Source organism: Pantherophis guttatus, chromosome 1, assembly GCF_059756535.1.
Source record: "Pantherophis guttatus breed Tessera chromosome 1, ASM5975653v1, whole genome shotgun sequence".
Taxonomy (NCBI): domain Eukaryota; kingdom Metazoa; phylum Chordata; class Lepidosauria; order Squamata; family Colubridae; genus Pantherophis; species Pantherophis guttatus.
Window position 1 is genome coordinate 246584501 of NC_142063.1, and position 27424 is coordinate 246611924.

General features: G+C 39.6%; 1 protein-coding gene across 1 annotated transcript in view; it reads left to right on the plus strand.

Moving 5' to 3' along the window:
- Positions 1–22243, plus strand: part of FIG4 (FIG4 phosphoinositide 5-phosphatase) — an 84842-nt gene extending 62599 nt beyond the window's left edge. Inside the window, exons 20-23 of the mRNA XM_034409148.3 lie at positions 9218–9416; positions 18310–18392; positions 19575–19661; positions 21807–22243. Coding sequence (XP_034265039.1) covers positions 9218–9416; positions 18310–18392; positions 19575–19661; positions 21807–21984 — 547 coding nt within the window. The 3' untranslated portion in view covers positions 21985–22243. The remainder of the gene's footprint in view (positions 1–9217; positions 9417–18309; positions 18393–19574; positions 19662–21806) is intronic.
- The last annotated feature ends 5181 nt before the right edge of the window (positions 22244–27424 follow it).

Consider the following 27424-nt stretch of genomic DNA (forward strand, 5'->3'; position numbering starts at 1 on the left):
TGTATGCTAGTCTTATTTCTTAATACCTTCTATACATACAAAATAAATAAAATATATTTATAAAAGTATGTTTAGTTTCTAAAATTAAAAAAAGCAGCATCTTATTCAGGTAATTATAAATTGACAGTGTTAATCACATTTACTGTACCTCTGATTTTTCTAATTATTTCCCAGTCTTTTGCATTTCTAATGATATACTCCTATTTGTTGATCTACTCTGCATACAATATCTCTCTCTGTAGTTCCGTGTATTTAAGATCTTGTTTTATTACCAATGTTGCTATGAGATACTGGTTCTGTTATGTTTTAGTTAAGTAACTCAGTTATTACTATCAGATTCAGCTGAAACGAGATAAGTAAGAACATTGTGTCCATTTTGATTTATTTTTTATTTCTTAATCTGAATTGGGAATGGAATTTTGGTAATTACAATTCAATACTTGTGAAAATCTGTAGGTTGAGATAAGTTTATATAGTCTGCATACTTCTTGGCTCTATGCTGGTTTGCAGGAAAAGACTAGTTCCAAGTGTCTTTGCCTTTTGCAAAGAAATCTTTTGAGCTACCTTCACCTAATAGGTAGTGTTGAGAAGCATGACTTCTACAGATACGGTATGTTTCCCTACTAAAATTTACTGTTGCAACATTGTGTTAACATATGTCCATCTGTTCCCACAGTGCATTAAGCAGTCTTAAGAATTCACAACAGATCTAGAACTCTACCTTCAAAAATTGCAGTGATAACAGTCAGTTAATGGTCTTGTGACATTTATTTATTTATTTATTATTTACATTTTTATATTGCCCTTCTCCCGAGGGACTCTGGGCAGTGCACAGCCATACTAAAACATGTGTATCTATAGAATTTAAAAAACAGTTTAAAACATATTAAATGATTTGGCCCTATATTAAAAACTAAAACACCCATTAAAATCCATTCTTAAGCCAGCCCAGCCTGTTGAAACAGTAGAGTCTTAAGGGCACGGCGAAAGGGCACGGTGACAGCTAGAGTCTTAAGGACACGGTGACAGCTGAAGGTACAGAGTTTTCTGTGTTGAGAGATCTTCAAACTCTGTTGATTATCCTAATTTTGCTCAAATATTTTGTAATGTGCCTGATGAAAGAGTTTACTTTTAATAGTATAACTATTGAATCAGGATTAACTACTGCTTCATTTGAGTACATCCAAGAATTTTTTCTTAAATTTTTACATTCTGTTCTTGTTTTTATTTTTAATGATCCCTTTTTTAAAAAAGAACATAAGGGTAGTTTCATTTCTTCATCTCTGTCCTCAGTCTCTAAAATCAATTTGCTGAAAGGAACATTCTTATATGTCTTTAAGAAGGTAAATACTATAATTGTATGCAAGTGATCAATAAGGCTATCCGTACTGAAAATCTAGTCATATTTTGTTCTTAATATACCATGCCTCATAGAGAACAGATCAATTGGATTTTTTCCTCTTGAAATAGTTCAGAGACTTTAAATCATTACTGTTTCAGTGATATCAGTGTTAAAATGTTCTGATCTTGATCTGGAGCCATTTAACCACTTCACTAGTTTGCAATTTACTGTTTTCTAGCCTGGACTTTTTAAGTGTTGGCAAATGACTCAGTTCAGCTAACAAAGTCATCCTTTGCTCTTTTCTTTGTTTGTAAAGTTTTACTTGATAATCTGAACATTAAAAGCCATTTTAATTGGTTACTTCTTTCCTAACATTTTTGCACCTCAGATTAAAATGTATAGTCAAAGTCATAGATGACATGAAGAGCCAAATGGCCCAGAGGCAGAACAAACTGTAATTGTAGCTGGAACAGAAAGTCTAACAGAATTTAGCCTTAGAGGATCAAGGACTCTAGCAAGTGAAAAGAATGAAAGCATAGTATGATATTTTATGGAGAAATCCATGAAGCTTCTGTTAAAGGGGCATTTTGTGCAATGTCTTACTGCAGCTATAGTGTTCCAGATCTCTCAATCTGGAGGCATATCAGGGATAGTGGTGTCTCTCCACCCTACTTTTCAAGTTTGAATGGTTTATTTATTTAACCTAGAATATTACTAACCATCAGTATTTTAGCGGTTTACTAGAAAAACTGTCGAGTCCTACCGGAGCTCGCCATCAATGGAGGGTGTGGGAGGAAAAGGAGTGGAGATAAGCAGCCGCAGCGAACACACAAATAGTTCCTGGATAGCAGCATTCAGGGCGATGATTGATGACGTTGCTGGGCCTCTCCGATTCTGCTGTCCTCGCTGCTCTGGTGCTCGCAGCTGTTACTGTTAAGGGAGTGGGGGGTGCTTGATTGATAATCACCGGATGTATGTTTAAGGGGCTGAGTTTTTGTTAAATAGCACTGTGGTGTGATTACACCCAGCGCTGACTTTGAACCAAAACACCGACTTGTACTTTACTTTTGACTGCAAGCTTATCATTGCCAAAGTAAACCCTGATTCTCTGTGCGTTACTGGTGATTATTTCCTATCGCAGTTCTGAACGAACGACAAGCCGAGAGAAAGTCAGCGCTTGGTTCCTTTTCGCAAGAGGTGAGGAGTCCCTGTGGCTTTGCAGCAAAGGGGGATATGGCAGAAGGGACAGCCTTGGAAGAGCAGGAGTGTGGTGGAGATGTGGAGGGCTGGAGGGAAAGACGATGGACTGAGGAGGATGAAGGGGATTGGGGGTATCCTGCCTCATCCGGTCCCAGCACCATGGATATGCTACGTGAGCGTTTTGGGGAATCTGGATTTCGTGACGCCCCATCCTGGCAGCCCTGGGTTGCAGGGCTGGAGCCTCCAGGTTCTTCTTGGCAGGATACAGGGGTGACTGCTTCGGAGACCCAATTCCGGCTCACAAGTCCTAAATTGAGGATGGAGCGGACTTCTAGACGATCCATGGACCAACCCCCTCCAGAACAAGACCAAGGTGCCTCGTCAGGAGACCTTGGAGCCGGTCCTGAGCCCCAACCAATGCAATTGGCAGGGGGCTTACCTGTTGGGAGTCGCAGGGCGACGAGGGACCGACCTAGGCAGGACAGGAGAGCGACTGGAGCAGCGAGGACCCCAGGCCCCATGCCTTGGCCTCCGGGGGCCCCGCCGGGGCTGTGGGTCCCGCAGGCCGTTTGGGGACCGCCTGCCCTGCAGACTTCCTTTGACGGAAGCCCTGAACGAGTGGCTCTTTTCTTAAGCCAGGTGATAAGCCATATGGACCAATATGGACAGTGGTATCCCTCCCAGTGGGCTATGGTGGTTGCTGTTACGGGGGTCCTGACGGGAGAAGCGGCTGAGTGGGTGGCAGGCCTCCATGCTAAACATGCAAGGGAACTCGTGGACATGGGACGATTTCTGGAGGCTCTTCGTGCCAGATTTGAAGACGAAACAAGCGCCCAGGTTGCAGAGGGGGATTTGTTTGCGCTTAAGCAACGGGGCGTACCAGCAAAGGAGTATGTACAGGAGTTCCGAAAGATTGCGGCTCGGTTGGTGGGGTGGCCAGAACGTCTTCTGGTGCACCAATTCCATAAAGGACTAGACCGTGATTTACGGCAAGCCTGCGTGTACCGGGGCTTGCCCCCCAAGTTGAGTGTGTGGTACAAGGCAGCCATCGAATTGGACGTCGGTCTCCGAGAATTCCGTATACGGGGTGAAGGGGTTGCAAGTCAAGGAAAACGACCAGCAGAACGCACACAACCACCCAAGGAGACTAAACCGAATGCTGGCTCCGGCTTGGGGGAAAGGATCCAGCGGCCTGCGTTTCGTTGCTTCAGATGTAATCGCCTTGGTCATCGAGCAGCTGACTGTCCTCATCCCATGCCCCGCAACTCGGACCAAAACCCCCCTCCTAGAGCTGTGTTGAGAGGCAGAGGCCGACCAACATCCGAACGGTCCCAAATGACTCAATCCTCCTGTATGGAGAGGGATCCCCTGGCTACAGATACTAAGAAAGTGGTGGCGGAAAGATTCCCGATTGTGGCTGGGGATAGTGATGACGACGATGAGGACCAACACGACCCGATGGTGAGCGACCCCATCCGACCTTTTGTGGTACCAGTCGTACTCCGAAACCCACGGGCAACCACTGGACGCCGATATGAGGCATTGATTGACTCAGGGTGTACTCGTTGTTTAATTCGTAGGGCAATAGTTGACGAACTTGGGCTGCGGGTTGTGCGGTTGAGAACCCCTATTACATTTGAACAAATGGATGGTTCATTGCTGGGAGGGGCACCAGTGACTCATATAACAGAAAAGGTGCACCTCGATATTGGGGAGCATACCGAAACTATTCGGTTTATTATAGTGGAGAAAATGTTAGAACCCGTAATTTTAGGATTAGCATGGTTGGACAAGTGGGCTCCTACGATATGGTGGGAAGGGGGTTTTCGCAAACTTCGATTACCGTTGGGACCTCCCCCTACCAAGGAGGAAAAGGAGCCAGCAGGGGGAATAGAAGTAGAGAGCCCACCAGCAGACACGACGTATCCTAATGTGTATAAGGATCTCGCCAGAGTCTTTAGTGAGGAGGAATGTGAGACCCTGCCTCCTCACCGGCCTACGGATTGCAGTATTGAGTTAATACCCGGGGCGAAGCTACCCAAGCCCCGGATGTATTCAATGACACAACCCGAACTAAAAGAATTACGAAAATATATAGACAAGAACTTGGCCCGGGGTTTTATCACACCTAGTCGATCAAAGATGGCTGCCCCTGTCCTGTTTCGTGGGAAGAAAGATGGGGGTTTACGCTTATGCGTTGACTTCAGAGGTCTCAATGCGGTGTGTGTGGAGCCCCTCTATCCACTTCCTTTAATGAAGGACCTGTTAGCTGCCCTAGCCACCGGTCGTATCTTTACGAAACTCGACCTACGCGAAGCGTATTATAGGATACGAATCAAACCAGGGGATGAGTGGAAAACAACATTCAATTGTCCCTTGGGAAGCTATCAGTTCCAGGTCATGCCGTTCGGACTACAGGGCGCCCCTGCGGTGTTCATGCAGTTCATCAATGAAGTGCTGCATGAACATCTGTACAGGGGTGTCCTTGTATATTTGGATGACATCTTAATTTACACGCAAACTGAAGAGGAACATATATCTCTGGTCCGACAGGTCTTAGACAAATTATTAGCTGCTAGGCTGTACGTGAAACTATCCAAATGTGAGTTTCACAAAAAGAGGATAGATTATCTAGGCTATAGAATATCAGAGAGCGGGGTAGAGATGGATCCCAGAAAAGTCCAGGCAGTGCTTGAATGGCAGGCCCCTAGAACCAGAAAGCAATTGCAGAGCTTTCTAGGCTTTGCAAACTTCTATCGGCAGTTCATTCCCAGATTTGCTGAAATAGCCCTACCACTAACGGATCTGTTACAGACCAAACCGGCCACGGCTAAACCAAAGCCGGGACAAGCGTTGACGTGGTCGTCAGCGTGTCAAATGGCTTTCAAGCAGTTAAAAACACTCTTTGCTCAAGAACCAGTACTCAAGCATCCAGACCCAACGCAGGCATTCGTAGTCCAGGCAGATGCTAGCGACGTGGCTGTAGGAGCAGTACTCCTACAAAGAACACAGCAGGGAGGGTTACAACCTTGTGCCTATACGTCTAAAAAGTTAACCACGACAGAGCGGGCATGGGCGATCTGGGAAAAAGAGGCATTCGCGGTCCGTTGGGCGTTGATGACATGGCGACATCTCTTGGAGGGGGCGTCTCATCCTTTTGAGGTATGGACGGACCATAAAAACTTAGAAGCCTTACAAACGCCCAGGCGACTATCTCCCAAACAGATAAGGTGGGCACAATATTTTCAGCGTTTCTCTTTCCGGTTGCGGTATGTTCCTGCTGGGAAAAACTTCCTGGCTGATGCGCTGTCCCGGATGCCACAGTATAATAGCAAGCGAGAGGAAGTGATAGAACCTCTAATTGCACCTTCCCAAATCCTATTAAGACTTACAGAAGTAGATGGTCACTTACGTACCGAGTTTAAAACAGCTTTACAACAGGATCAATGGGTAATCCAAAACCCCTCTATGGTTAGCTATAATGATGGAATAGCGTGGAGGGAGAATAGAATATATGTTCCAGAACGTTTACGGAACGTAGTGTTATGCAGGTGCCATGATGCCAAGTCAGCAGGCCATTTTGGGTATTTAAAAACTCTACACCTTGTGAGGAGGCAATTCTGGTGGCCACGAATGCGTAAGGACATAGAAACATACGTAAAAGGTTGCACAACCTGTGCAACCGCCAAACCCTGGTCTGGACGACCGTTAGGACTATTACAGACAGTCGCGAATCCTAGCAGGCCTTGGGAAGAGATCGCTATGGATTTCATAGTCGATCTCCCCCCTAGCCATGGCCACACTGTAATTTGGACGGTGGTAGATCTGTTTTCGAAACAGGCCCACTTTGTGCCATGTAAAAGCATACCATCCGCGCGACAATTAACCGAACTCTTTTTACAACATATCTATCGTCTCCATGGAGCACCTAAGAGGATTATATCCGACCGCGGTGTTCAATTCACCTCTAAATTTTGGAGACGATTTGTCCGTTTAATTGGGTCCTCTCAAGGGTTAAGTTCAGCATTCCACCCGAGCACTAATGGGGCGGCTGAACGGGCCAATGCCATGGTCGAAAGATATATCAGATGCTACGTTTCTTACCAGCAGACGAATTGGTCAGGACTCCTGCCTTTCGCCGAAGTGGCATATAACAACATACCTCACCGCAGTACTGGGTTCTCCCCTTTCCAAGTAATATATGGCCGAGAGTTTTCAGCCATTCCAGAGTTAGATCCCCCTATGACAGACGGTGACACGCCACGCGGTTGGGCCGATAAAATTAGTCATGTATGGCCAAGTGTAAAAACAGCATTACAAAAGGCAGCAGACGAGTACAAAAAATATGCAGACAAGAAAAGAGCTGATCCAAAACCATTCCGGATAGGAGACAAAGTATACTTATCTACAAAATACCTTAAACTCCGACTGCCCAGTAAAAAATTAGGACCTAAATATATAGGACCATTTCCCATAACACAAGTCATCAATCCCGTAACCGTAGCTCTTAAACTTCCCCCTCTGTTCAGTAGGATACATCCCGTATTCCATAGCAGTTTGGTGAAACCGGTGACGACAGAAAGGCCAGGTACCTCGACTACTCCACCGGGTCCCGTGCATACCAACCAATATGAGATAGATCGAATATTGGACTCCAGGGTTCGTAGGGGGATGTTACAATATCTTGTGCGGTGGAAAGGATATCCTATAACACAGGCCTCGTGGGTGGCAGCACCCGATGTTCACGCTGCCCGATTGATACAACGGTTCCATCGGAAATACCCAGACAAACCTAATACAGGATCGTAACAGTGACTAACATTTGTATGCTTTCTATTTATCGGTGAGCTCCCGGTAGGGGGGGCCGCCTGTCGAGTCCTACCGGAGCTCGCCATCAATGGAGGGTGTGGGAGGAAAAGGAGTGGAGATAAGCAGCCGCAGCGAACACACAAATAGTTCCTGGATAGCAGCATTCAGGGCGATGATTGATGACGTTGCTGGGCCTCTCCGATTCTGCTGTCCTCGCTGCTCTGGTGCTCGCAGCTGTTACTGTTAAGGGAGTGGGGGGTGCTTGATTGATAATCACCGGATGTATGTTTAAGGGGCTGAGTTTTTGTTAAATAGCACTGTGGTGTGATTACACCCAGCGCTGACTTTGAACCAAAACACCGACTTGTACTTTACTTTTGACTGCAAGCTTATCATTGCCAAAGTAAACCCTGATTCTCTGTGCGTTACTGGTGATTATTTCCTATCGCAGTTCTGAACGAACGACAAGCCGAGAAAGTCTTGAAATTCAAGACATTGGAAAAGCTCAGATACAAACTTTATATGTTATTGTCAGCTCTTTGAGGTAGATCAGGTCAGGAAACAGAACTACCGGTATTTTACTATTGTAAAGTGTGTTAACATAAACTTGTAAGAATATCCCTTTTCCACCTCTTAAACCAAACAGTCCAAGCAGGATGATTTTGATCTTTCCTCTCCTCTCCTCTAGCACGTCTTATCTTTGTACTCCTTATCTTATTCTTCCACTTCCACAAGCTCTTCAGAAAATGCTGTTCAAAGAAAGAGGAAGCCCAAATCATCCCCAGACATCCAAAATGCAGTAAATAATTAACCAGTAAATACCCTGTTTCCTCCCAAATAAGACATCCCCTGATAATAAGCCCAATCGGGCTTTTGAGTGCATGGTAATAAAGCCAAGCGCTTATTTCAGGGTTCAAAAAAATATAAGACAGGGTCTTATTTTTGGGGAAACATGGTAGTATAATAGTAGAAATGATAGTAAAGTCAAGCAATGGAGCCCTTAACACTTTCAGAGCCCTATGCTTGGGTACAGAGCCAATTTTTAAAGCATTACAAAAGGCCAGCAGGGTTGGAGCCTTTCTAATCTCTGAGGGGAGAATATTCCACAAAGCAGGGCCGTCTTCTGAGCTCTACCAGCCGACACTGTTAAATCAAATTGGATATTTTATTACCCTTTGGATCAGGGTTATTAACGATATTCTCATTGTAAAAAAAAGTATTGATGAGATATTAAGAGCAGTCCCAGGGCTTCACATGTTCCTTTACCAGAATCTCCATTTTAAATGAATGTTTTCCCACAGCCACTATTCATGTTTACTTGGTTTAACAATTAACATAAACCACAGGTCTTTCCTACTTAGGATATCCTCAGGCTCATATTGTTGTTAAGTTTAGGGAAATAGGACTTCCTTAAGAAGAAATTGAATATTTTTACTCCTATCCCCAATGTGTCAAAAGTGTGCAGAATCTGGATGACAGTCAGCCCCCACCCCCAAAAGCCTGTGAACTGATAAACATGTTTCCAAATTTTATCAAAATTTAACATTTGATTAACTTTGGAAACATGTTTTGTTGTTAATCACAACAAAAGACAAGTTAAGAAACAAGCTACTGTTAATTTCAATTCATTAACTACTGAAGTTTAATGAAATTTACATGAAATTAAGTCAGATTTTGGTATGGTTCTTGTCCGTCTATTATTTTTAAATGTGTGACTTCTGGCAGGTTAATCAAAGGTTAAGTGCAGCTTTGACTCGGATGAAATATCAAGAGGGAAAAACCTAGCACCAATTAATGTAAGGAAAAGAAGAAGAATCCTTTTGTTCTATTTCTGTTTCTTGAATTCACAATTCTGTCCTTCCTCAGGAACAAAAGCAACCGAGGAGAAGAAACGGTACTGCAACGTAAAACGGCTGCTAGTGCTCCTCCGCCACCCAGCGAGGAGGCCCTGTCCAGCAGCTCTGAGGATGATTCTGGAACTGATAAAGAAGACGAGGGTGCTACCTCTCAGCGTTCAACACCTGTGAAAATATCAGATACTGGAGACAATACCAAAATAACCGAAGTAAGAAATTGGGGTGCCACAAAGACGGGCACGATTTTATATCTGCTCTTCTGCTTTGTATTCAATATGTACCAAAGGCTTACACATCTGATTATCTCTCTGCATTAGAGACATTTTTTTTCTAAGATTCAAAGGCAATCACAAGAAGATAAAACCAAAATAAAAACACTGAGGAGGGACCTCGGAAAGCAGATGGAGTACTTAAAAAGCAATTTTAAAAGGGATTGTGCAACTGATTAGATTTCATGCAGAAAATATACCGTGAAGTACTTGATATGTATCAGTGTTTTAAATTAAACTAGGTAATTCAGCCAGGAATGAAAAATGGATTAATAGAATTTTGGCTTAATGTAGAAATATAGCTTAATACTACATTTTCAAATAGGAATACTAATTTAGCCAGATGATACCCTTGTGCAGACTGATTCACTACCATTATACTGCTTCAATATCTGGTGATGTTAATGAAGATATGTAAACACAATAAGATGAGGCATCTTGGCAATTTTGTTTCAGCACAACTTGGACATTTATGATTGTACAGAGAAAAGTTCAGAGCACAACTGTATGGACAATCAAAGATCAAAATGTGTGTCTTGTCTTTCAAAACTTGTCTTGAGAACAAAATTCTCAAGAAGAATTTTATACTTCTGGCCAGATTGGGACTACAAGCCATAGTTGAGGCTGTGGGTGGCAAACGGGTTTCCTGTCTATCTGGGGGTTTACCATCTCTGGTCTTGGACAAGTTTGCTCTGCCCTAGGTGGACCTAGTGTATAAGCTGGGAATCCTCCTGTACTCATGATTCCTGCTTGAGGAGCAGGTGGCAGTCATAGTAAGAGAGCCTTTGTACAACTTTGAACTATACGCATTTCCTAGATTGGGAGCCCTTGTCTCAGTCACTCATCCCTGGTCATCTCCTGCATGGACTACTACAATGTGCTGTACATAGGACTACCCTTGAAGAGTATCTGGAAGCTGCAAGCTGTGCATGTAACTTCTGCTGCATGAGCTCCACTGGATACTTGTCCAGGTCCAAACATTTTTGCTTTTAGTTTTATATTAATCAGATTAACAGTATTTGATACTGTGATTCCCAAATTTGGAGAACTGTAATATGTTCAAATTGTAGTTAGTGAGAACAAGTCAGGGCCAGACCATGCTCTTATACTAAGCAGATTGCCCTCAAGTATGGGTTTCATCTAATATCTAAATATTAAATATTTACATTTGGTATATTGATTATGTTATTTACTTTATTTATTTATTTATAAATTAATTTGAATTTAATTTGAATTAAATTTAATTTTGAAAGTTTATTCTCCCTTTTAGATGCCAAAGAGGAGGTTTGGTGGGGTATGTAGCATAATATCCTGATATCCCTGGAATATTAAATATTTTAGTCCCTTCATCTGGAAAAACCATATGATCTCTTTGGAGGTGTGCATTTGAATATGCACACATAGACTCTTTCTCACTGCTGATATTTTACCTGCTTTGATTTTGCATGGCTATAGTTGCGTAAGTTGAGAATTAATGGGAAAATCTTCATTATTGCAGATTATTTGTGGAATCCTTCTAATACACAACATCAAAAAATTATCTGAAATGTTGGCCCATTTTTAGTTCTTTTAGTGCTTTCGAAGAGGAAATATAATAACATCCCCAAAACTGAGTTGCTATGCCTTACTGAAGTTGGGGAAATTAGATGGCAACATGAGTGTTAATGAGCTGCGCCTCTTAATTCCTTTTACTCCAACCTTTGTCCCAAAATCACTACTTTGCTTCTAGGTAGAGGCCTAGATAAACTAGAGGAGGATTTTATTCTTTTGCTCTGAGGCCAGTACTCTGAGACTATCAAGAAGATTGCAAGGTTCTTTTCTGTCACTAGTCTTGATACATTGCTAATTACTGGAAATGCTCTAAATTGAGTAATAGTAAATGCTTTGTGTTGATCATACGTTTTGTGATAATTGATTTTTTCCCTTTTTTCTGGAATCCTGATCATTGATAGAAATATATCATGTCACGCTTAAGGAGCCCTAATGCTCTTAATGCCACTCTTTCCTCACCCCTAACAGCAGGGTTAGCAAATTAACTGACCATGGTTTGTTTAAAATTACATGTGTTGGTGAGAAGCAAAATGAAGATGTTTTTGGCTGGAGTTGTCTAGAGAACACAGCTGTAGTTTGGTAATCCATCCTTCATCCAATTTTATGATTACACACACTAGTGAAAAAAAAAAACCCATGAAGAATTAGAATTAAGCTGATGTTCAGATAGGAACCAGCAGCCACAGACGTGTGCTAACTAGCACTTATGATTAAGTATGTCCTACAGATATTTCCAATATGAACAAAACTGACTGTAGATATCTAATGAATAGTACTAGATCAGAAAAAAAGGAACAGCACTAATGTGTTATTTATTACCACAGTCTTTTGTGGATTGAAGCATTGTTTACACACATAAATGAAGAATTTTTTTTAAATAAAATCATACATTACATGTCCCATTTCTGCTTATCCATTCCTATTCCTTTTCATTCACTATAACATTATACCTCTAAATATGTTTTTGGATATTACTTACGCTTCTCTGCTGTTCTTTGTATTCTTATATTTATTCTTTTTTTTCTTCTAGTTATTTCTTATTTCATTTCAGTTTCCTGTTTTCATATTTCTGTTTCCTTTTCCCCTTCTCTTTGTGAAGGCTGCTTTACCTTTCACCAGAGATCTTATGGCCTGAAGACACTATTAAGAAAATGCATAAAATACACTTATTTCACTACAATTTTTCCCTATATAATCCTGAAATGTTATATCCTGAAGCAGATCTTTGTTCCCTTGTCTGTTGGCTTGCCATGGACTCTGGCCATTTCTTTCTCACTTAAGCACCTATCTGTTCCTAACAGCATGGCACAAAATTAACCTTGCTCCATTGCCTGCCTGGCTCATCTTCTCTGAGTCACAGGGAGCTTATGGGAACATGCAAGAGACAAAAACAGGTAATGAAAATAATTGTTCCAGTAATTTAAAAACGCCAAAAAGTCCTACAAAATAATTTGGGTAATGTTAACACTTGTAGTGTTGACACATGCACTGTACTGTAACATTGCAACCAATTTATACTTACTTTTAAAAAAATGACAATTTCTTTTGAAAATCAATAGATTATCTGGGGGGAGTTCGATCCTGTGGCTCCCGAGGACATGGACAGGGTCCTGGGACGGCTGAACGCAACCACATGTTTATTGGACCCGTGCCCCTCCTGGTTGGTACTGGCTTCCCGGGAGGTGACACGAGGCTGGCTCCAGAAGATTGTTAACGCTTCTTTGAGTGAGGGGGTCCTGACGGCCGCTTTGAAAGAAGCGGTTGTGAGGCCCCTCCTCAAGAAGCCCTCTCTGGATCCGGCTATTTTGGCTAACTATCGTCCAGTCTCCAACCTTCGCTTTGTTGCGAAGGTTGTTGAGAGTGTGGTGGCGCAACAGCTTCCCCGGTACCTGGATGAAGCTGTCTATCTAGACCCGCTCCAGTCCGGCTTCCGGCCTGGGCACAGCATGGAAACGGCATTGGTCGCGTTGGTGGATGATCTCTGGAGGGCTCGGGATAGGGGTTGCTCCTCTATCCTGGTCCTGTTAGACCTCTCAGCGGCTTTTGATACCATCGACCATGGTATCATATTGCACCGGTTGGCGGGGTTGGGGGTGGGGGGCACCGTTCTGCGGTGGTTCTCCTCCTACCTCTCTGACCGGTCGCAATCTGTGTTGACAGGGGGGCAGCGGTCGACCCCGAGGCACCTTGCTTGTGGGGTGCCACAAGGGTCGGTCCTCTCGCCCCTTCTGTTCAACATTTATGTAAAGCCGCTGGGTGAGATCATCCGTGGCTACGGGGTGGAGTTCCATCAGTACGCTGATGACACCCAGCTGTACATCTCCACCCCAGGCCACCCCAACGATGCCCTTGAAGTGATGTCCCAGTGCCTGGAGGCCGTGCGGGCCTGGATGGGGAGAAACAGGCTCCGACTCAACCCCTCCAAGACCGAGTGGCTGTGGCTTCCGGCGTCCCGATATAGCCAGCTGACGCCATCGCTGGCTATTGGGGGCGAATCACTCGCCCCCACGGAGAGGGCTCGTAACTTGGGCGTCCTCCTGGATGCACGGCTGTCGTTAGAAGATCATTTGACGGCCGTGGCCAGGGGAGCTTTTCATCAGGTCCGCCTGATACGCCAGTTGCGCCCCTTTCTAGATCGGGACTCCCTACGCACAGTCACTCAGGCACTTGTCACTTCCCGCCTCGACTACTGCAACGCTCTCTACATGGGGCTCCCCCTGGGGTGCACCCGGAGGCTCCAGCTGGTCCAGAATGCGGCCGCGCGGGGGATTATGGGGGCGACGAGGCGCTCCCATGTAACACTTCTCCTGCGCGAGCTGCACTGGCTCCCGGTGGTCTTCCGGGTGCGCTTCAAGGTGTTGGTGACCACCTTTAAAGCGCTCCATGGCTTAGGGCCGGGGTACTTACGAGACCGCCTTCTGCCACCAATAGCCTCCCACCGGCCAGTACGCTCGCACAGAGTGGGCCTCCTCAGGGTGCCGTCCGCCAGACAATGTCGGCTGATGACCCCCAGGGGAAGAGCCTTCTCTGTGGCGGCGCCCACCCTCTGGAACAACCTCCCCCCAGAGATACGTACAATAACAGACCTCCGGATTTTTCGTCGGGCCCTGAAAACCCATTTATTTCAACTAGTGGGGCTGGCTTGAGTTAATTTTAAATTGATTTTAAATTGGGTTATTTTAATTTACGGCCAATAATATTTAATTGTTTTAAATTGTTTTTAAATTTTGTATGTATTGTTTTTTATTCTGGCTGTTCACCGCCCTGAGTCCTATTCTGGAGAAGGGCGGTATAGAAATTTAAATAATAATAATAATAAATAAATAATAATAATAAAAGTATTAGAAATCTCAGACGTAGCATCTAAGTTTCCTGTATAATATTCAGAGACACATGTGTCTCTTCCTAAAAGCAGGTGTCTACAACATTTTAACTGCAGATCATTTATCTCTGTTCAGAGATCCTAAAATTCCCAAGTAGCCTAACCTATTTGTCTTCTAACATATGGAAAAAAATTCCCTCTTTTAAAAAAAGAAGAACTGGCATCAGAATATTGAAATGCAGTGCACTCCTGTGAACGGTTTTAGATAGCTAATCATGTATGATTCAATATTGCATTTCTCCCGTATCTGAGATTCTATTAATTTTCTTCTCTTCCGATGCTTTGCTGAATTACCTGCTTAATTGCACACATTTGCTTGTTTGTGATGATCTCAGACTTCTTAGGGTTTTTCAGAAGTATTTGGAGTTCTCCCTGTAAAAATTACCTTTCAGGTGTATTGGAAGATGTTCCCTGTTGCAAAGATAGAAATAAGAGTTTGTGTGTGAATGGAGTAAAAAAGCTTTTGTTTTTGTCCTCTGACATCAAAATATTCAAATACTGTCTCTCCATAGGGTGTAAGATACAGTATAGTACCAATGTCTAGATAACCTGACTCATGCAAGCACATGCATTCTAATTAGTAACTTCTTCTACAGTAAAGAACAGGGATCTAAGAGTCGTAGTGGACAACCATTTAAGTATTAGCAAGTAGTGTGCCGCAGCTGCCAAAAAAGCCAATGCAGTCTAGGCTGCATCAACAGAGAAATAGTATGAAGGTCATGTGAAGTATTAGTACTATTATATATTGTTTTGGTAAGACCACACTTGGAATATTGCATCCAACTTTGGTCACTGTGATACAAAAAAGATATCGAGTCACTAGAAAAGAGTGTAAAGAAGAGCAACAAAAAAAATTAGGTGATTTAGAGGCTAAAACATGATGAACGATTGCAGGAACCAGGTATGTCTAGTCTAATGAAAAGATGGTCTGGGGTGACAGTCTTCCAATATTTGAAGGATTGTCACAGAGAAGACGGGGACAACCTATTCTCCAAAGCACCTGAAGGCAAGACAAAAAGTAACAGATGGAAACTTATCAAAGAAATCCAACCTAGAACTAAGGAGAAATTTCTTGACAGTGAGAACAATTAATCAATAGAACAGCTTGCCTTCGTATGTTGTGGTTGCTCCATCACTGGAGATTTTTAAGAAGAGATTGGACAGCCATTTGTTTGAAATGGTATAAGGTTTCCTGCTTGAGCAGAGAGTTGGACTAGAAGACTTCCAAAATCTTTTCCAACTCTTATTCTGCATTCTATAAATCAAATCCAATAGCCTAATTCTTTTTCACTCCTCTTATACAGGGTAGTAAATATCACTAGAGTCAGATTTATGCTTTTGTCCTGATGACATTGCCTAGCTCTGAAATCAGTTTAAAATGACAGAAGTGCCTATAAATTGCATTCTCTTATCACAGCCATGTTTGCAGCTTTCCTCAGTCTTCATTGAACCTTGCCTTTCTTTTGTGGGGAAGCTGGAGATGCAGATACTGTAGCTGTGCATCAAGCATTCCAGCTTATGGTACTTGGTGAGAGCAGACCTACAGTTTCATTCACACTACAACTACTTTGGAGAAGCATAGGATAGCCAAGGCAACCATGCTTGTAAGTTCTTTAGTTGGAGCAAATATATCTGTTGCTGAATATAATAAATGAAGTGGAGATGGAGAGTTGAGAGGATGTTGAGAGATCTTGAGATCAGGAGCCAAATGGATTGACTTTGTAGGATGGAGACGATTTATATCTTACAGGGGGGAAAGCAATTATTTTAGAGAGTGATTGAAGCAGAAAAACAGCATAAGAAGAGCCTGTTCTGTGAGGCCAATCTGACCAAAAACCAGAAATATCAAATATGTCAAGGTTCTTCTTACACAAGAGGTAGCTGTGTAATTCCTACCTTGAGTATGAAGAAAGTTCTAATAAGGAATTTGCTTTATAAACCAAATGAAGCCAAATTTTTACCAGGACTCTGGACTGTTATTTTCAAATCCAGATATACCCAGTATATAACTTTGTCTCAAAAGGAATATTCCTGATGAAAGATACTTTCCCTGAAGTGTAGCTAGGAGCATGTATGCAGGGAGATCTCCCTTCCTTTCTCTGGTGAGAAAAATGATTGGTGTTTTTAACTATAGAGTAGAAATGGCTAGACAAGAGGCTGGGAAACCAGTAAGAGATTATTTCCGTTCAGCCTCAGTTTGAAATGAAAATTGGCAGGAAACAGGATTTCTGCACAGCATAATTGACACTGTGGTAACGTATGCTCTAAGGCCAGTGTAGGAAAAGATTAGCTAAGAATTCCTTTTTCTGTGTGGTATTTAAGCTTAATTTACTATCTCTGAAGAATTTAAGCTCTTGGTTCATGGTCAATAAATTGTCTTCTTTTAGGCAACGTGGAACCTTTATGCATCAGAGTTCAGATTAACAATATTTTATGATTACCCAGAACCTTCTTAACCTTCTGTCTGTTCTGGCTCCATATTTGCTATTGAAAGTTGTATCTAGGCCTTAAATGTTTGTATTCACTTTCCCCACTCCTTTTTTAAAAGAGCTAAAGAAATTAATTTATTGCTTGTGAGATTGCTCTGTCTCCAAAGAAGGTGGGGGACTGATTATCCCTAGTCACACTCCTCTTGATACGAAAGCAAGAGGTGGCATTTATCAACGTATTGTTTTTATTATTTATCAGTAAACATCCTGGAAGGTTAAGTGAGAGGGATTCTAGGTAAAGGCAATCTTCCTCTGTGGAAGATAGGTGATGTTAGCAAGTAACTACCTGCTGTAGTAATGCTACAGCAAGAAGGTAGCCAGAATGTGTAAAACCCAGAGTCCTTCTGGGAAAGGAAGGATGAGCCCTCCTTTTAGCCTATCAACCATGTTACTAAAAGGGATAAATAAGAAGAGCAAAGAATTAAACAGGATATATTTTGTAGCAACTTTCTCATAAACTTTGCAGAGATAAGTGAAAGTTGGTAATTAGGTCAGATGAATTCTTTTGCCTGGTCAAGTAAGATATTCTATTCAGATGTCTGGATAGCAAAATCTGGGAATTACTAGCATCTGAATCCAGTAACTTCAGAATTGAATCATAAAGTTGATAACTAATGATAACAGCTTAATGTACTATATTGGGTAAAAAGCAATTCTATATACTGTACAGAAGGGTTTGTTACAAAAACGTCTTTTATTGGCCTTGGTTTTCCTTGCATGTAGCTTCATTGGAGACTGAATTCTGATGTTGCTGATGTTGTGGTTAAGAATATTCTATTACATCATGTATGAATAACATGCTGTGAACATATATGCACACAGTCTCACATATAGATAAACACAAATGTGTATGTATAACCAGATGCTTCTCTTTTAAAAGCTAAAAATGGTTTAAGTTGTCACATTTCTTCTTAGTGGGGATATGTTCTAGGCTTCTAAAATTATTTCCATAATAACATGGTCATTTTTTTTGACAAATCTCCTAGCTTCATGGTATCATTGTTGAGACAGTAGCCCCAATTGTGTACTGTAATTAATACAGTTACATCCAAAAGTTGTATTAGGAATTGTTGTATTGGTAGTTTTAAACCCAGTCCTTCTATGATATGTATTACATTTAATAATTATTGAATTCTATGTTTGTGTTTGGTTCTCGGGTGTATTGTACAATAATACTTGCCTAATTTGAACACAATGCAATATATGTCCTTTCAAATTTTCTGTGTTTAAAGATTACTTCTTTGGGAAGCACTTGTGCCTCTGCTTTGCTATTGGGTTTATTTCATTTCATTGTTTTCTTGGAGGAGTGGGTTGGCTATTGCTGCTTTTTAAATTGTATTTCTTGAAATCTTTGAATAAACTTACAATCTAAGACATATCACCCCTAAAATTTTATCTTACTTTGTTTTAGAATGTAGTGCAACCTACCAAAGATGTCTATGGAATTAATCTTTCAGAATCTCCTTCAGAGGATGATCTCAGCATATATACAAGGTAGGTTTTTTATTATCTTGCTAATGCTGAAAGAAAGCAAACCTAAATATTTGAAAAAGAAAAGAAAAATGGCGATGTTTCAACCAGAAGTATGCTCACTTACATTGTACTCACCTCAGTGAGAGAATTCACAGATTGCTTTTATTTTGCTTAGTTTAGTGGGTATAGATCATTAAGAAGTTGTTTAATTGTGTATCTCTAAAATAAATTCATATATCTTCTTTTTTTTAAAAAAAATCTTTATCTCCAAGAAAATCTGAAAGTAAAAAGTATGGGTGGTAGTTATCATCATCATGCTGAATCATTTTTTATTTAAAACAGCAGTATAAAACAAGGTAGACCACACAATTAGCTGCGTTGCTAAATGTAATTTTAAATCTAGATTTCCGCAGTCTTAAATCCAAGATGCTAGCCACTCTAGCTCTGATTTAAAAAGCCTGCCAAGCTCTGCCATCTATTGCATGGCACATCACTCACCTTGTCCACAATTTCTTGTTATTAAGAGCAAATCTCCATTGTCTGTAGATTTCACAGTAATGTATGGAAAAGAATAAGGAAGATTCCAGATATTGCACCTTTCTGCTAATGCTGGTATTTTTAAGCCTGGTGCTGTAATGCATGGAGCTAGAGTATGGTATTCTTTAGCCTGCTCCATAATAGGCCTCATTGGAACCAATTACTGACCAATATCTAAGCTTTTGGGCATTAAATCTAGTTCAAGTGAATTAGTGATGGGTGTTCACATAAAGACTTCTTCAATTCTCATTCTCACAAGATGAAATCTAGGGAAAGAACACATATATATTTCTGCATGTAAGATACATACTACATGCATGGGTTATAAATATAATAAAGTCTTACCTTTGTACATTAGCATGATAATAGTAAAAGGTTGTCTTTATTTATTCTGTGATCCTTTGAATAAAATGTATTTGGCTTTTAGAGAAAAGAAAGCTATGAAGACCCTCAAATGTCTAGCACTAGCCTAAAAGTATTTCAATTCCTGCATTACTCACTCACAAATTAACTTCTAGGAAAGGATATTGTATTTTCAAGCTGCTTTTAATGGAACTTGATGTCTCTTACTGATATATGACTCTTACAAAGTCTGCAAGAAACATATTATTTTCATTATTTCAGACAGTATGTTTCCCAGTGTGCTTGTTCTGTCTCTGTTCATAGGTTTGTTCAGTTGGGACAGAGTCAACAGAAGCAAGAAAAAAGTTCCCAAACTTTCTCTCCTAAAAACTTAGACGGAGTTATAAATTTGTAAGTATGGAGTGCTCAATCTGTCTACTTAAAATGTTTCAAAAGTTCTTTTCCAATCTTTTTATCATTCATTATTATTATTATTTCAATTATTATTTCAATGATTATGGTCTTTTTTGTCATGAATGAAGGTGAATATACTTGTTCCAGGATAATGTTGCAGTATCCCGTCTGGGTCAGTCACTGGGACCAGAGGTTTTGTCTTCCAAGCTTTTGGACTCATACTTGAGCCCATCTGCAGAGAACTTCTCTGTAGCCAACTTCTGTCTAGGCTAGAGAAAAGTTCCCTGAAGATGAGCTGCAGCATAAGTTCAAAAGCTTGGAAGACAAAACTTTTGGTCCTGGTGACTGACCCAGATTGGATCCTGGTCTTTTTTGTATTTAACAAAATAACTAGTAAACATTAAAATGATACTTTAAAAAGTAACATCGTATTTCTTGGAGGAACAGAATTATGATTTACACTTTTACTTTTTAAGACAATATATAGAGACTCTGCACAAACCTAAGTTATTGTCTTCCAATTATTTTGAACATTAAGAGTTTGTAGTGTTTTCATGAAATGGACCTATGGAATAGTAAAGTAATAGATGATGTCATTAGACAGTTTCTAATGTTCAGAATGCCAAAGATGAAAAGCAGAATCTTTTGAAGACTTTTGAATGGTGGGATCGGAAGAGTAAAATTAATAACATATTGTGTACTTAAATGTAAGACTAGAAACCTAATAGGAAACCAGACAATTAAGAGAGTTTGGCATATATGTGGGATCACAGCAAAGCCATTATAGAGCCAGGATAGGACATCACACGATCACAGTAATGAAACAGATGAAATATAGTAGAATGCTGCATAGAAGTGAAAATCCCAGAACAAATTGATTGAAAAGTAGAAAAGAGATGTCTGCCATGTTAATACTGATAATCAATCATGGAAGATGAGGAATGCGGGGTTTTAGAAAAAAAGATAAGAAATTTCTTTGCTCAACTTACACAAGAGACATTTCTCTTCCTACGCATACTCCTTTCACCAAAATTGGTTTTAAGTAGTCCCTAAGCTTTCAGAGTCAATTTTTAGTAATGGCAGGGGTGGCAAAAGAGGAAGGTTTACCTGTCCCTCTTCTATTGACTAAAGTAGTTACATAAGCAGAACAATAGGTGCCCAATTAGATTTTATACCATTACTATTATTATGACATTGTTTGTCTTTTATATGTCCCACCTTTCTTCTACAGCTCACTACTCTGTGTATTTATTTTAACTACATAATAACACTTAAGTTGATTGGGGTGAGAGTTAATTCCTGCTCCAAAGTCATCTCATGAGTTCCATGGTGAAGCAGCAATATGAACTAATCTCTTCAGTCTCATTCCAACACCTAAACTTCTAGTCAACAGCGAAATGAAATTGCATTGATCATTTGTCAGACTTCGGTGACATCAAGTAACATGGAAATAGGGTAGAATTAAAAATCAAATTAAGATAAATAAAATAAACATAGCCAGCACAGATATAAGTTCCTTAAGAGATCATCATAAATTGTAGCAAAAAATAGGGAAGCAGATAAGTTAGTCACTAATTTTTGAGGAAGTTTAATCAAATTAGATTATTAGTGAGGTTCTGCCAGCCTTGCTGTCTATTAAACAGATCATACGAGAATGTTTCCCTCTGATTACTAACTAAATTAATAACCGATAGACCCACTGACCAACCAACCAACCAGCATATCATGTTCCAGGGCCTTGAGAGGCTATAGCAGCCAGAAGACTCCTGAAAAGTGTTGGGGCGTGTCCTTCCATTTCATTAGGAATAGGCAATTTTTTTCAGGTTGTGTGACTACATCCTTTCCTTCTTTTCCGCATGCTGAAGTTTTGTGAGCTACAGTTCAGTAGCAGATATTTTGGACACAGGAAGCATTTAAAAATATGTAATAATGTCACAAAATAAGCACCATATTGGACAGTAAAACATGCATGGCATATGTCACTCACTTTTTTTTATATTGCCATGTGAATAATCAAGAAAGAGAAGCTTTGAATGGTATTGTTGATGTCTATTAAAGGAAATCTCTGACTAGAATTTCTATCTTACCTCTTGAAATTTCTCCCGAGTTTAACATTCATTTTATTTTATTTACTTTTCACAGAACACCCATCTCTGCTTTCTCTCAAGACAACATTTATGAAGTCCAGCCACCAAAAGTGGACAGGAAATCTATTGAGATTTTTCATGCTCACATCCAAGCAAGCAAGGGTATCATGCAGCCTTTGGGAAAAGATGACATCTTCCTATACCGAGAGTATATTAGGAATAGATACCTATGAAAACCATGCCAGTACTCATCTCTTCTGAATGTAACTCCGCTGAATCTTAGATAGATCTTTCAAGGAAAGTTAGGAGAAAAGTACCTTGAATGCCTCTTGTATGTATTTTTTTCTCCCACAATTCCAAGGAGGACAGATGACATCTTTAATGGCTTTGTGGTACTAATACAAGTAACTTCAGGTGTGAATAATTAGTTTGAAAAAGAACTGAATATAACCTTTGAGAAGGATTGAGAATATTAAAGATTTTGATAAGCAATATTTTGTACAAATGTAAGCACATACACATATTGTATATGTACACACATATATAGACATCCATAAGTAAATTCATATGCGCACTTTGACATAGTTAGAGAGTGAAAAGTTGCCATAAAATTAAACTCTACTTCAACTTTTATACATGGCCAAAGTCCCAGCAACATACCTAAAAAGATCTAAAAACATGCCCTCTATAAAGTAATTTCTAATACTTTTCCGTTAGAGGTCAGGGTAAAGAAATTTTTATTTGATAAAGTAGAGTGGGGTTTTATATCAAGAAAATTGGATAATAAAATGTTTGCAAACATACAGTCAGCTCAGAGAGCACCAAGGACTCCATAGTTTCTAATTTACTGTCCTCATTTTCATTAGGCCCAATTGATTAGAAAATAAAAGGAATGCTTAGCATTTTTTATGCATTGCAAACAGGAGATTCTACCATTTGTGTTTCTGTGACAGCACCTTTTGCAGATCCAATCCCAAGGTCTTCACTGAAACAAGCGGAGTAGGCATGGCAGAAGACAATTTTGTTGCCATCTATTATGAAGGCATTGGAATTGTTGCACAAGCTTCAGACATGGATGTCAGTTTCTATTGCATCTGAATCGCAATCATATGACCATGGGGCCACTGTAAGTCCCTTCATTCATTAAATTTTGAATGATCACTGAATGAGTGGTCATCATCTGAGGCTTACTTGTATCAATATGAATCTTTATAGGGATTGTGTACCTGATATAATCATTCACTCTACATTGTCTTCTAGAGTGTGATCTATTTCTGAGATAATCTATGAAACTTCTGTTCAGTATGAATAATGCCAACCTACAGTAATAATACCAACAATAAATAACACTAAGATTAACAATAGACAAACAATCAAGAAGTAAACACTATCCCAATCAAGGAACTGCAATACAAGCTAACAGTAAACAGCCCAACCAAAGAACTACTAAGATGACTCCCTACTAACACTGACAGGGCAAGCCACTAGAATATATATTGAGAACAAACCCCACTCCTTACTAGCACTGATGGATGATGTTACTTAGTTTGGGTAAACCCTAAGTTACAAATATTCTCCTTTATCAGACCCATTAATACAACGAAGCAACACTATTTGGTTATAGAAGAAATTAATGCAGCTTGGAAACAATTTACCGAGAAGTTGCTTACAAGATTGTTTGATATTAAAGCAGAAGATATAGAAAGCAACAAATTTTATTGGATAAAACAGAGACTGACCGATTTGATTTTAAAAAAATGCTGTATTACAAAAGCAATAAGGAAAAAGATGCTCTAGATCTGGCAAAATTGATTTACATAGAAAACCTCTGCAGACTTAGATGAACTCACAGATACTGTATCATCATATGTCAGCTTCTGTGAAAACTTAAGTGTATCGACCAGGAACTTGTGAATATACAATAACTACAAACCTTGGTTCACAGCTAAACTTAAGCAGCTATGTCGTTCCAAAGAGGAAGCCTACAGAAAAGGTGATAAAATGCTGTACAATCAGGCCAGAAATGTATTAACAAGGGAAATCAGAGCAGCAAAAAGAAGCTACTCTGAAAAGCTAAAGAATCAGTTCTCAACAAATGAACCAGCAAACATGTGGAAAACTCTTAAAAATATCACCGATTACAGCAAACCTTCCCAGGCTGACGGAAATCAACAACTGGCAGATGACCTGAATGGGTTTTACTGCAGGTTTGAAAGGAAACTACAGCCACCTATCTCCCCAACCCCCATCTCAAGTTATATAAAAACATACAAGAATCGTTACAATGGATAATGTTGGAGATTTTCAATGAGGCTCTGGAGGAGGTGAAGTTACTGGCAACCTGGACAGAAGCAATTATTATCCTCATTCCCAAGGAAGACACTGATCGGCAACAAATTCAAAACTACAGACCGATATCTTTACTAAATATGCTATAAAACATTCACAACAACTATAGAGAGAATAAAAAAAATATCGAATAAATATATCCATCCAGATCAAAATGGATTTTTAACAGGACGACAGATAAAAAACAACATGAGGATTATAATGAATACTCTGGAATTCTATGAAGTCCATCCTGAAAAGCAAGATACACTGGTTTTCCTTGATGCCCAGAAGGCTTTTGATAAGTTGAATTGGAAATTTATTACAACACAATTGAACTATATGGAATTCGGGACAAAATTTGAAAAGATGGTTGAAAAAATATATACTAAACAAACAGCTAGGGTAATTATGAATGACGGAATGACAGAAAAATTTGACATAACCAAAGGAATAAGACATGGGTGCCCACTTTCTCCTCTTCTATTTATTTTATCATTAGAAACACTTTTGACAAAAATTAGAGAAGATCAAGAAATAAAGGGTTTAAAAGTCAAGAAGGAAGAATATAAGGTTCACGCCTTCGCTGATGATTTGGTATTTATTTTGGAAGACCCATTAGAAACCAGCCCTAAATTGATTCAAAAAATAGAAGAATTCAGTGAGGTAGCAGGATTTAAGATTAATAAAAATAAATCCAAATTAATATCCAAAAACTGATGGAGATTGTGAAATAGATTTATTATATTCAATCAGAAGACAACTTTTAAAGAGGTGTGGTTCAATTTGTATAAAAAACTACTGAACAACAAGTGCTGTGGAGATACAAATTATGACTTTGGGGAATGAGATGTAATTGTTGATCAAAGATAATGATTTCAGTGGTTTATGGTAGATAAGAAGCCGTCGTGGACTTTCTGCATATGAAATACAATAGCACTTAGATTTATATACTACTTCACAATGCTTTACAACCCTCTAAGCAGTTTACACAGTCAGGATATCACCCCCCAAATCTGGGTCCTTATTTTACTGATCTTGGAAGGATGGAAGACTGAATCAACCTTGAGCCGGTGAGAATCGAACTGCCGAACTGCTGGCAGTCAGCAGAATTAGCCTACAGAATTAACCTGCAATACTGCATTCTAAACATTGCGCCACTGTAGATTGTTAACAGAGGGCTTTGAAATTTAGCGGTGGTGTTGATTTTACCTGTTAACCTTTTTTTAAAAAAGTAAATACATGGTAGGTCAAATTAGCTTGGCAAATAGAGCTGTAGAAGCTTTTGCAAGGAAGGAAATGATTATTGTTGAAATGTATCTCAATATTCAACTGTGGGGGACAATATATGTGTATGTTTTTTTAAAATGCACTTTTTTGTCTTGGTTAGTTTTTGCTTTGTTGTTTCCCTTTTTTCTGTTGAATTTTGTATTTTAGTTTTGGAAATAAAATTAAAAAGTCATGCAAATAATAAATCAGAAGAAAGACTTGGAAGGCCCTTTCCTGTTGGGTTTATAAAAAGAGTTGTTCAACTAAACTGTTCCTAAGAGTAGACAAAGAGAAATTATTCAAGCTATTCCTAAAAGGAGACAAATAAAAAAAAATGACAACAAATCAACTTCTGGATGTTATTTGATGGGATTAAAGATTATCCTTTTAAAAAGAAAACAGTAGATTAATAAAGTGAATTTATCTGATCAGAATTAAAATATATTCACTGTGGTTTCTTGTAGATATTAGTTGGATTTCTTTTTCACTAGGAGTGAATGATAAGGCTTTAAAGAATGGTTTATAAATGGGGAGATAATTTTTATCTCCCCATTTATAAACCACATAACCATTAAGATTTAGAGAAAGTGATAAATTGGATTAAAATAGATTTATTGATTTAAGATTATAATATATAGTTACTATTCCTGATAGCTCTTTTGTTGATTAGGACTGAAAGATTTTTTAAAGTATAATTTGATATTGATAAGTGATGAGATATGGGAAAGGTATCATTTTATTATTATTATTGAACTACCAAAAAGATGTTAAGTTACTGAAATTGCTTATACTTATCTGGAGGGTGAAGGGAATTATATCAGACACAAGCAACTAGAGCCACTTATGAATAGCCTCAAGCTGAAATTTTATTGTTTATCACCTATGTTACAAGAATCTTACCAAACTGTTTGCCTTCCATGGGAACGACCAGATAAGGTTTCATGGATTCTATGGGAGATCATGCTTATGGCATTTATAGCAATGTAATGACTCCAAGTTTGACCCCAGCTTGACCTGCCAATTTAGCTGAAAATTCCTCCAAAGTTGTCTTTTGTCTCTTTTCCTCTCTCAATCTTTTTGTATTTTTCTAATTTTCATGTCTTCAGTGGTTTTTATTAGTTTTTTATCTTTTTGATTATAAACTTTAATAAATTCTTAGGTCAAAAATTATAACAATGTTTTATGTTTGTTTTTATGTATTGTATGCCATCCAAAGACACACAGCTAAATAAATTTGTTAAAGAAAGAAAGAAAAAGAAAGAAAGAAACTAAAAGAAAAGAAACGGTCCAATTTCTTTTTCTGAATTATTTTGTTTAAGTTCATGTTTTGTTTTTTGTTTTTAGAAAATTATAATTTCCATGTTCTTTAAAAAAAAAACAAATAAACTGGTTTTATCTACTAATTTTCTTGCAATGGCTTATTAATCGTATTGGTAATATTATCAATTTAATGATTTCTTTATGAGCTTTTCCTACCTTGGAATTGTCGGTAAGGGAATTTGTAATATAATAAAATGATGTAAAGGTTCCTTTAAATCACGGATGTCAAACTCGATTTCATTGAGGGCTGCATCAGGGTTGTTTTTTACCTTGGGGGGGCCAGGTTGGGCGTGGTCAGCTTGACGTCATTCATGTTGGGGGTGCCTGTGGTGGCCTGAGCACTCTGCCAGTGAAAACGGGGTCCCGGGGTCCGTTTTTGGCCACGATGGCCTCCTGCAATCCTCTGCTAGGGAAAATGGAACTCGGGAGGGTACCGTCTGCAACCCTCCCAAGCTCCATTTTCACTGGCAGAGGCACTGCAGGCCAGTCCTTCACTGTTTCCAGGGTGGCCCCACAGGCCAGATCTAAGCACCCCGTGGGCCGGATCCAGCCCTTGGGCCTTGAGTTTGACACCCTTGCTTTAAATGGAGCTCCATTCCTAATGAATGCATCAATATTGTATTCCAGCTGCATTTGGTGTAATCTCACATCCAAATTCTGACCAGATCCAACAAGGTTTGCTTTTCAAGATTAGCTAAGATCAGCTAGGTGCTGCCACTGAATTAGATGCTCTTTTTTCATAATATGAAAATGATA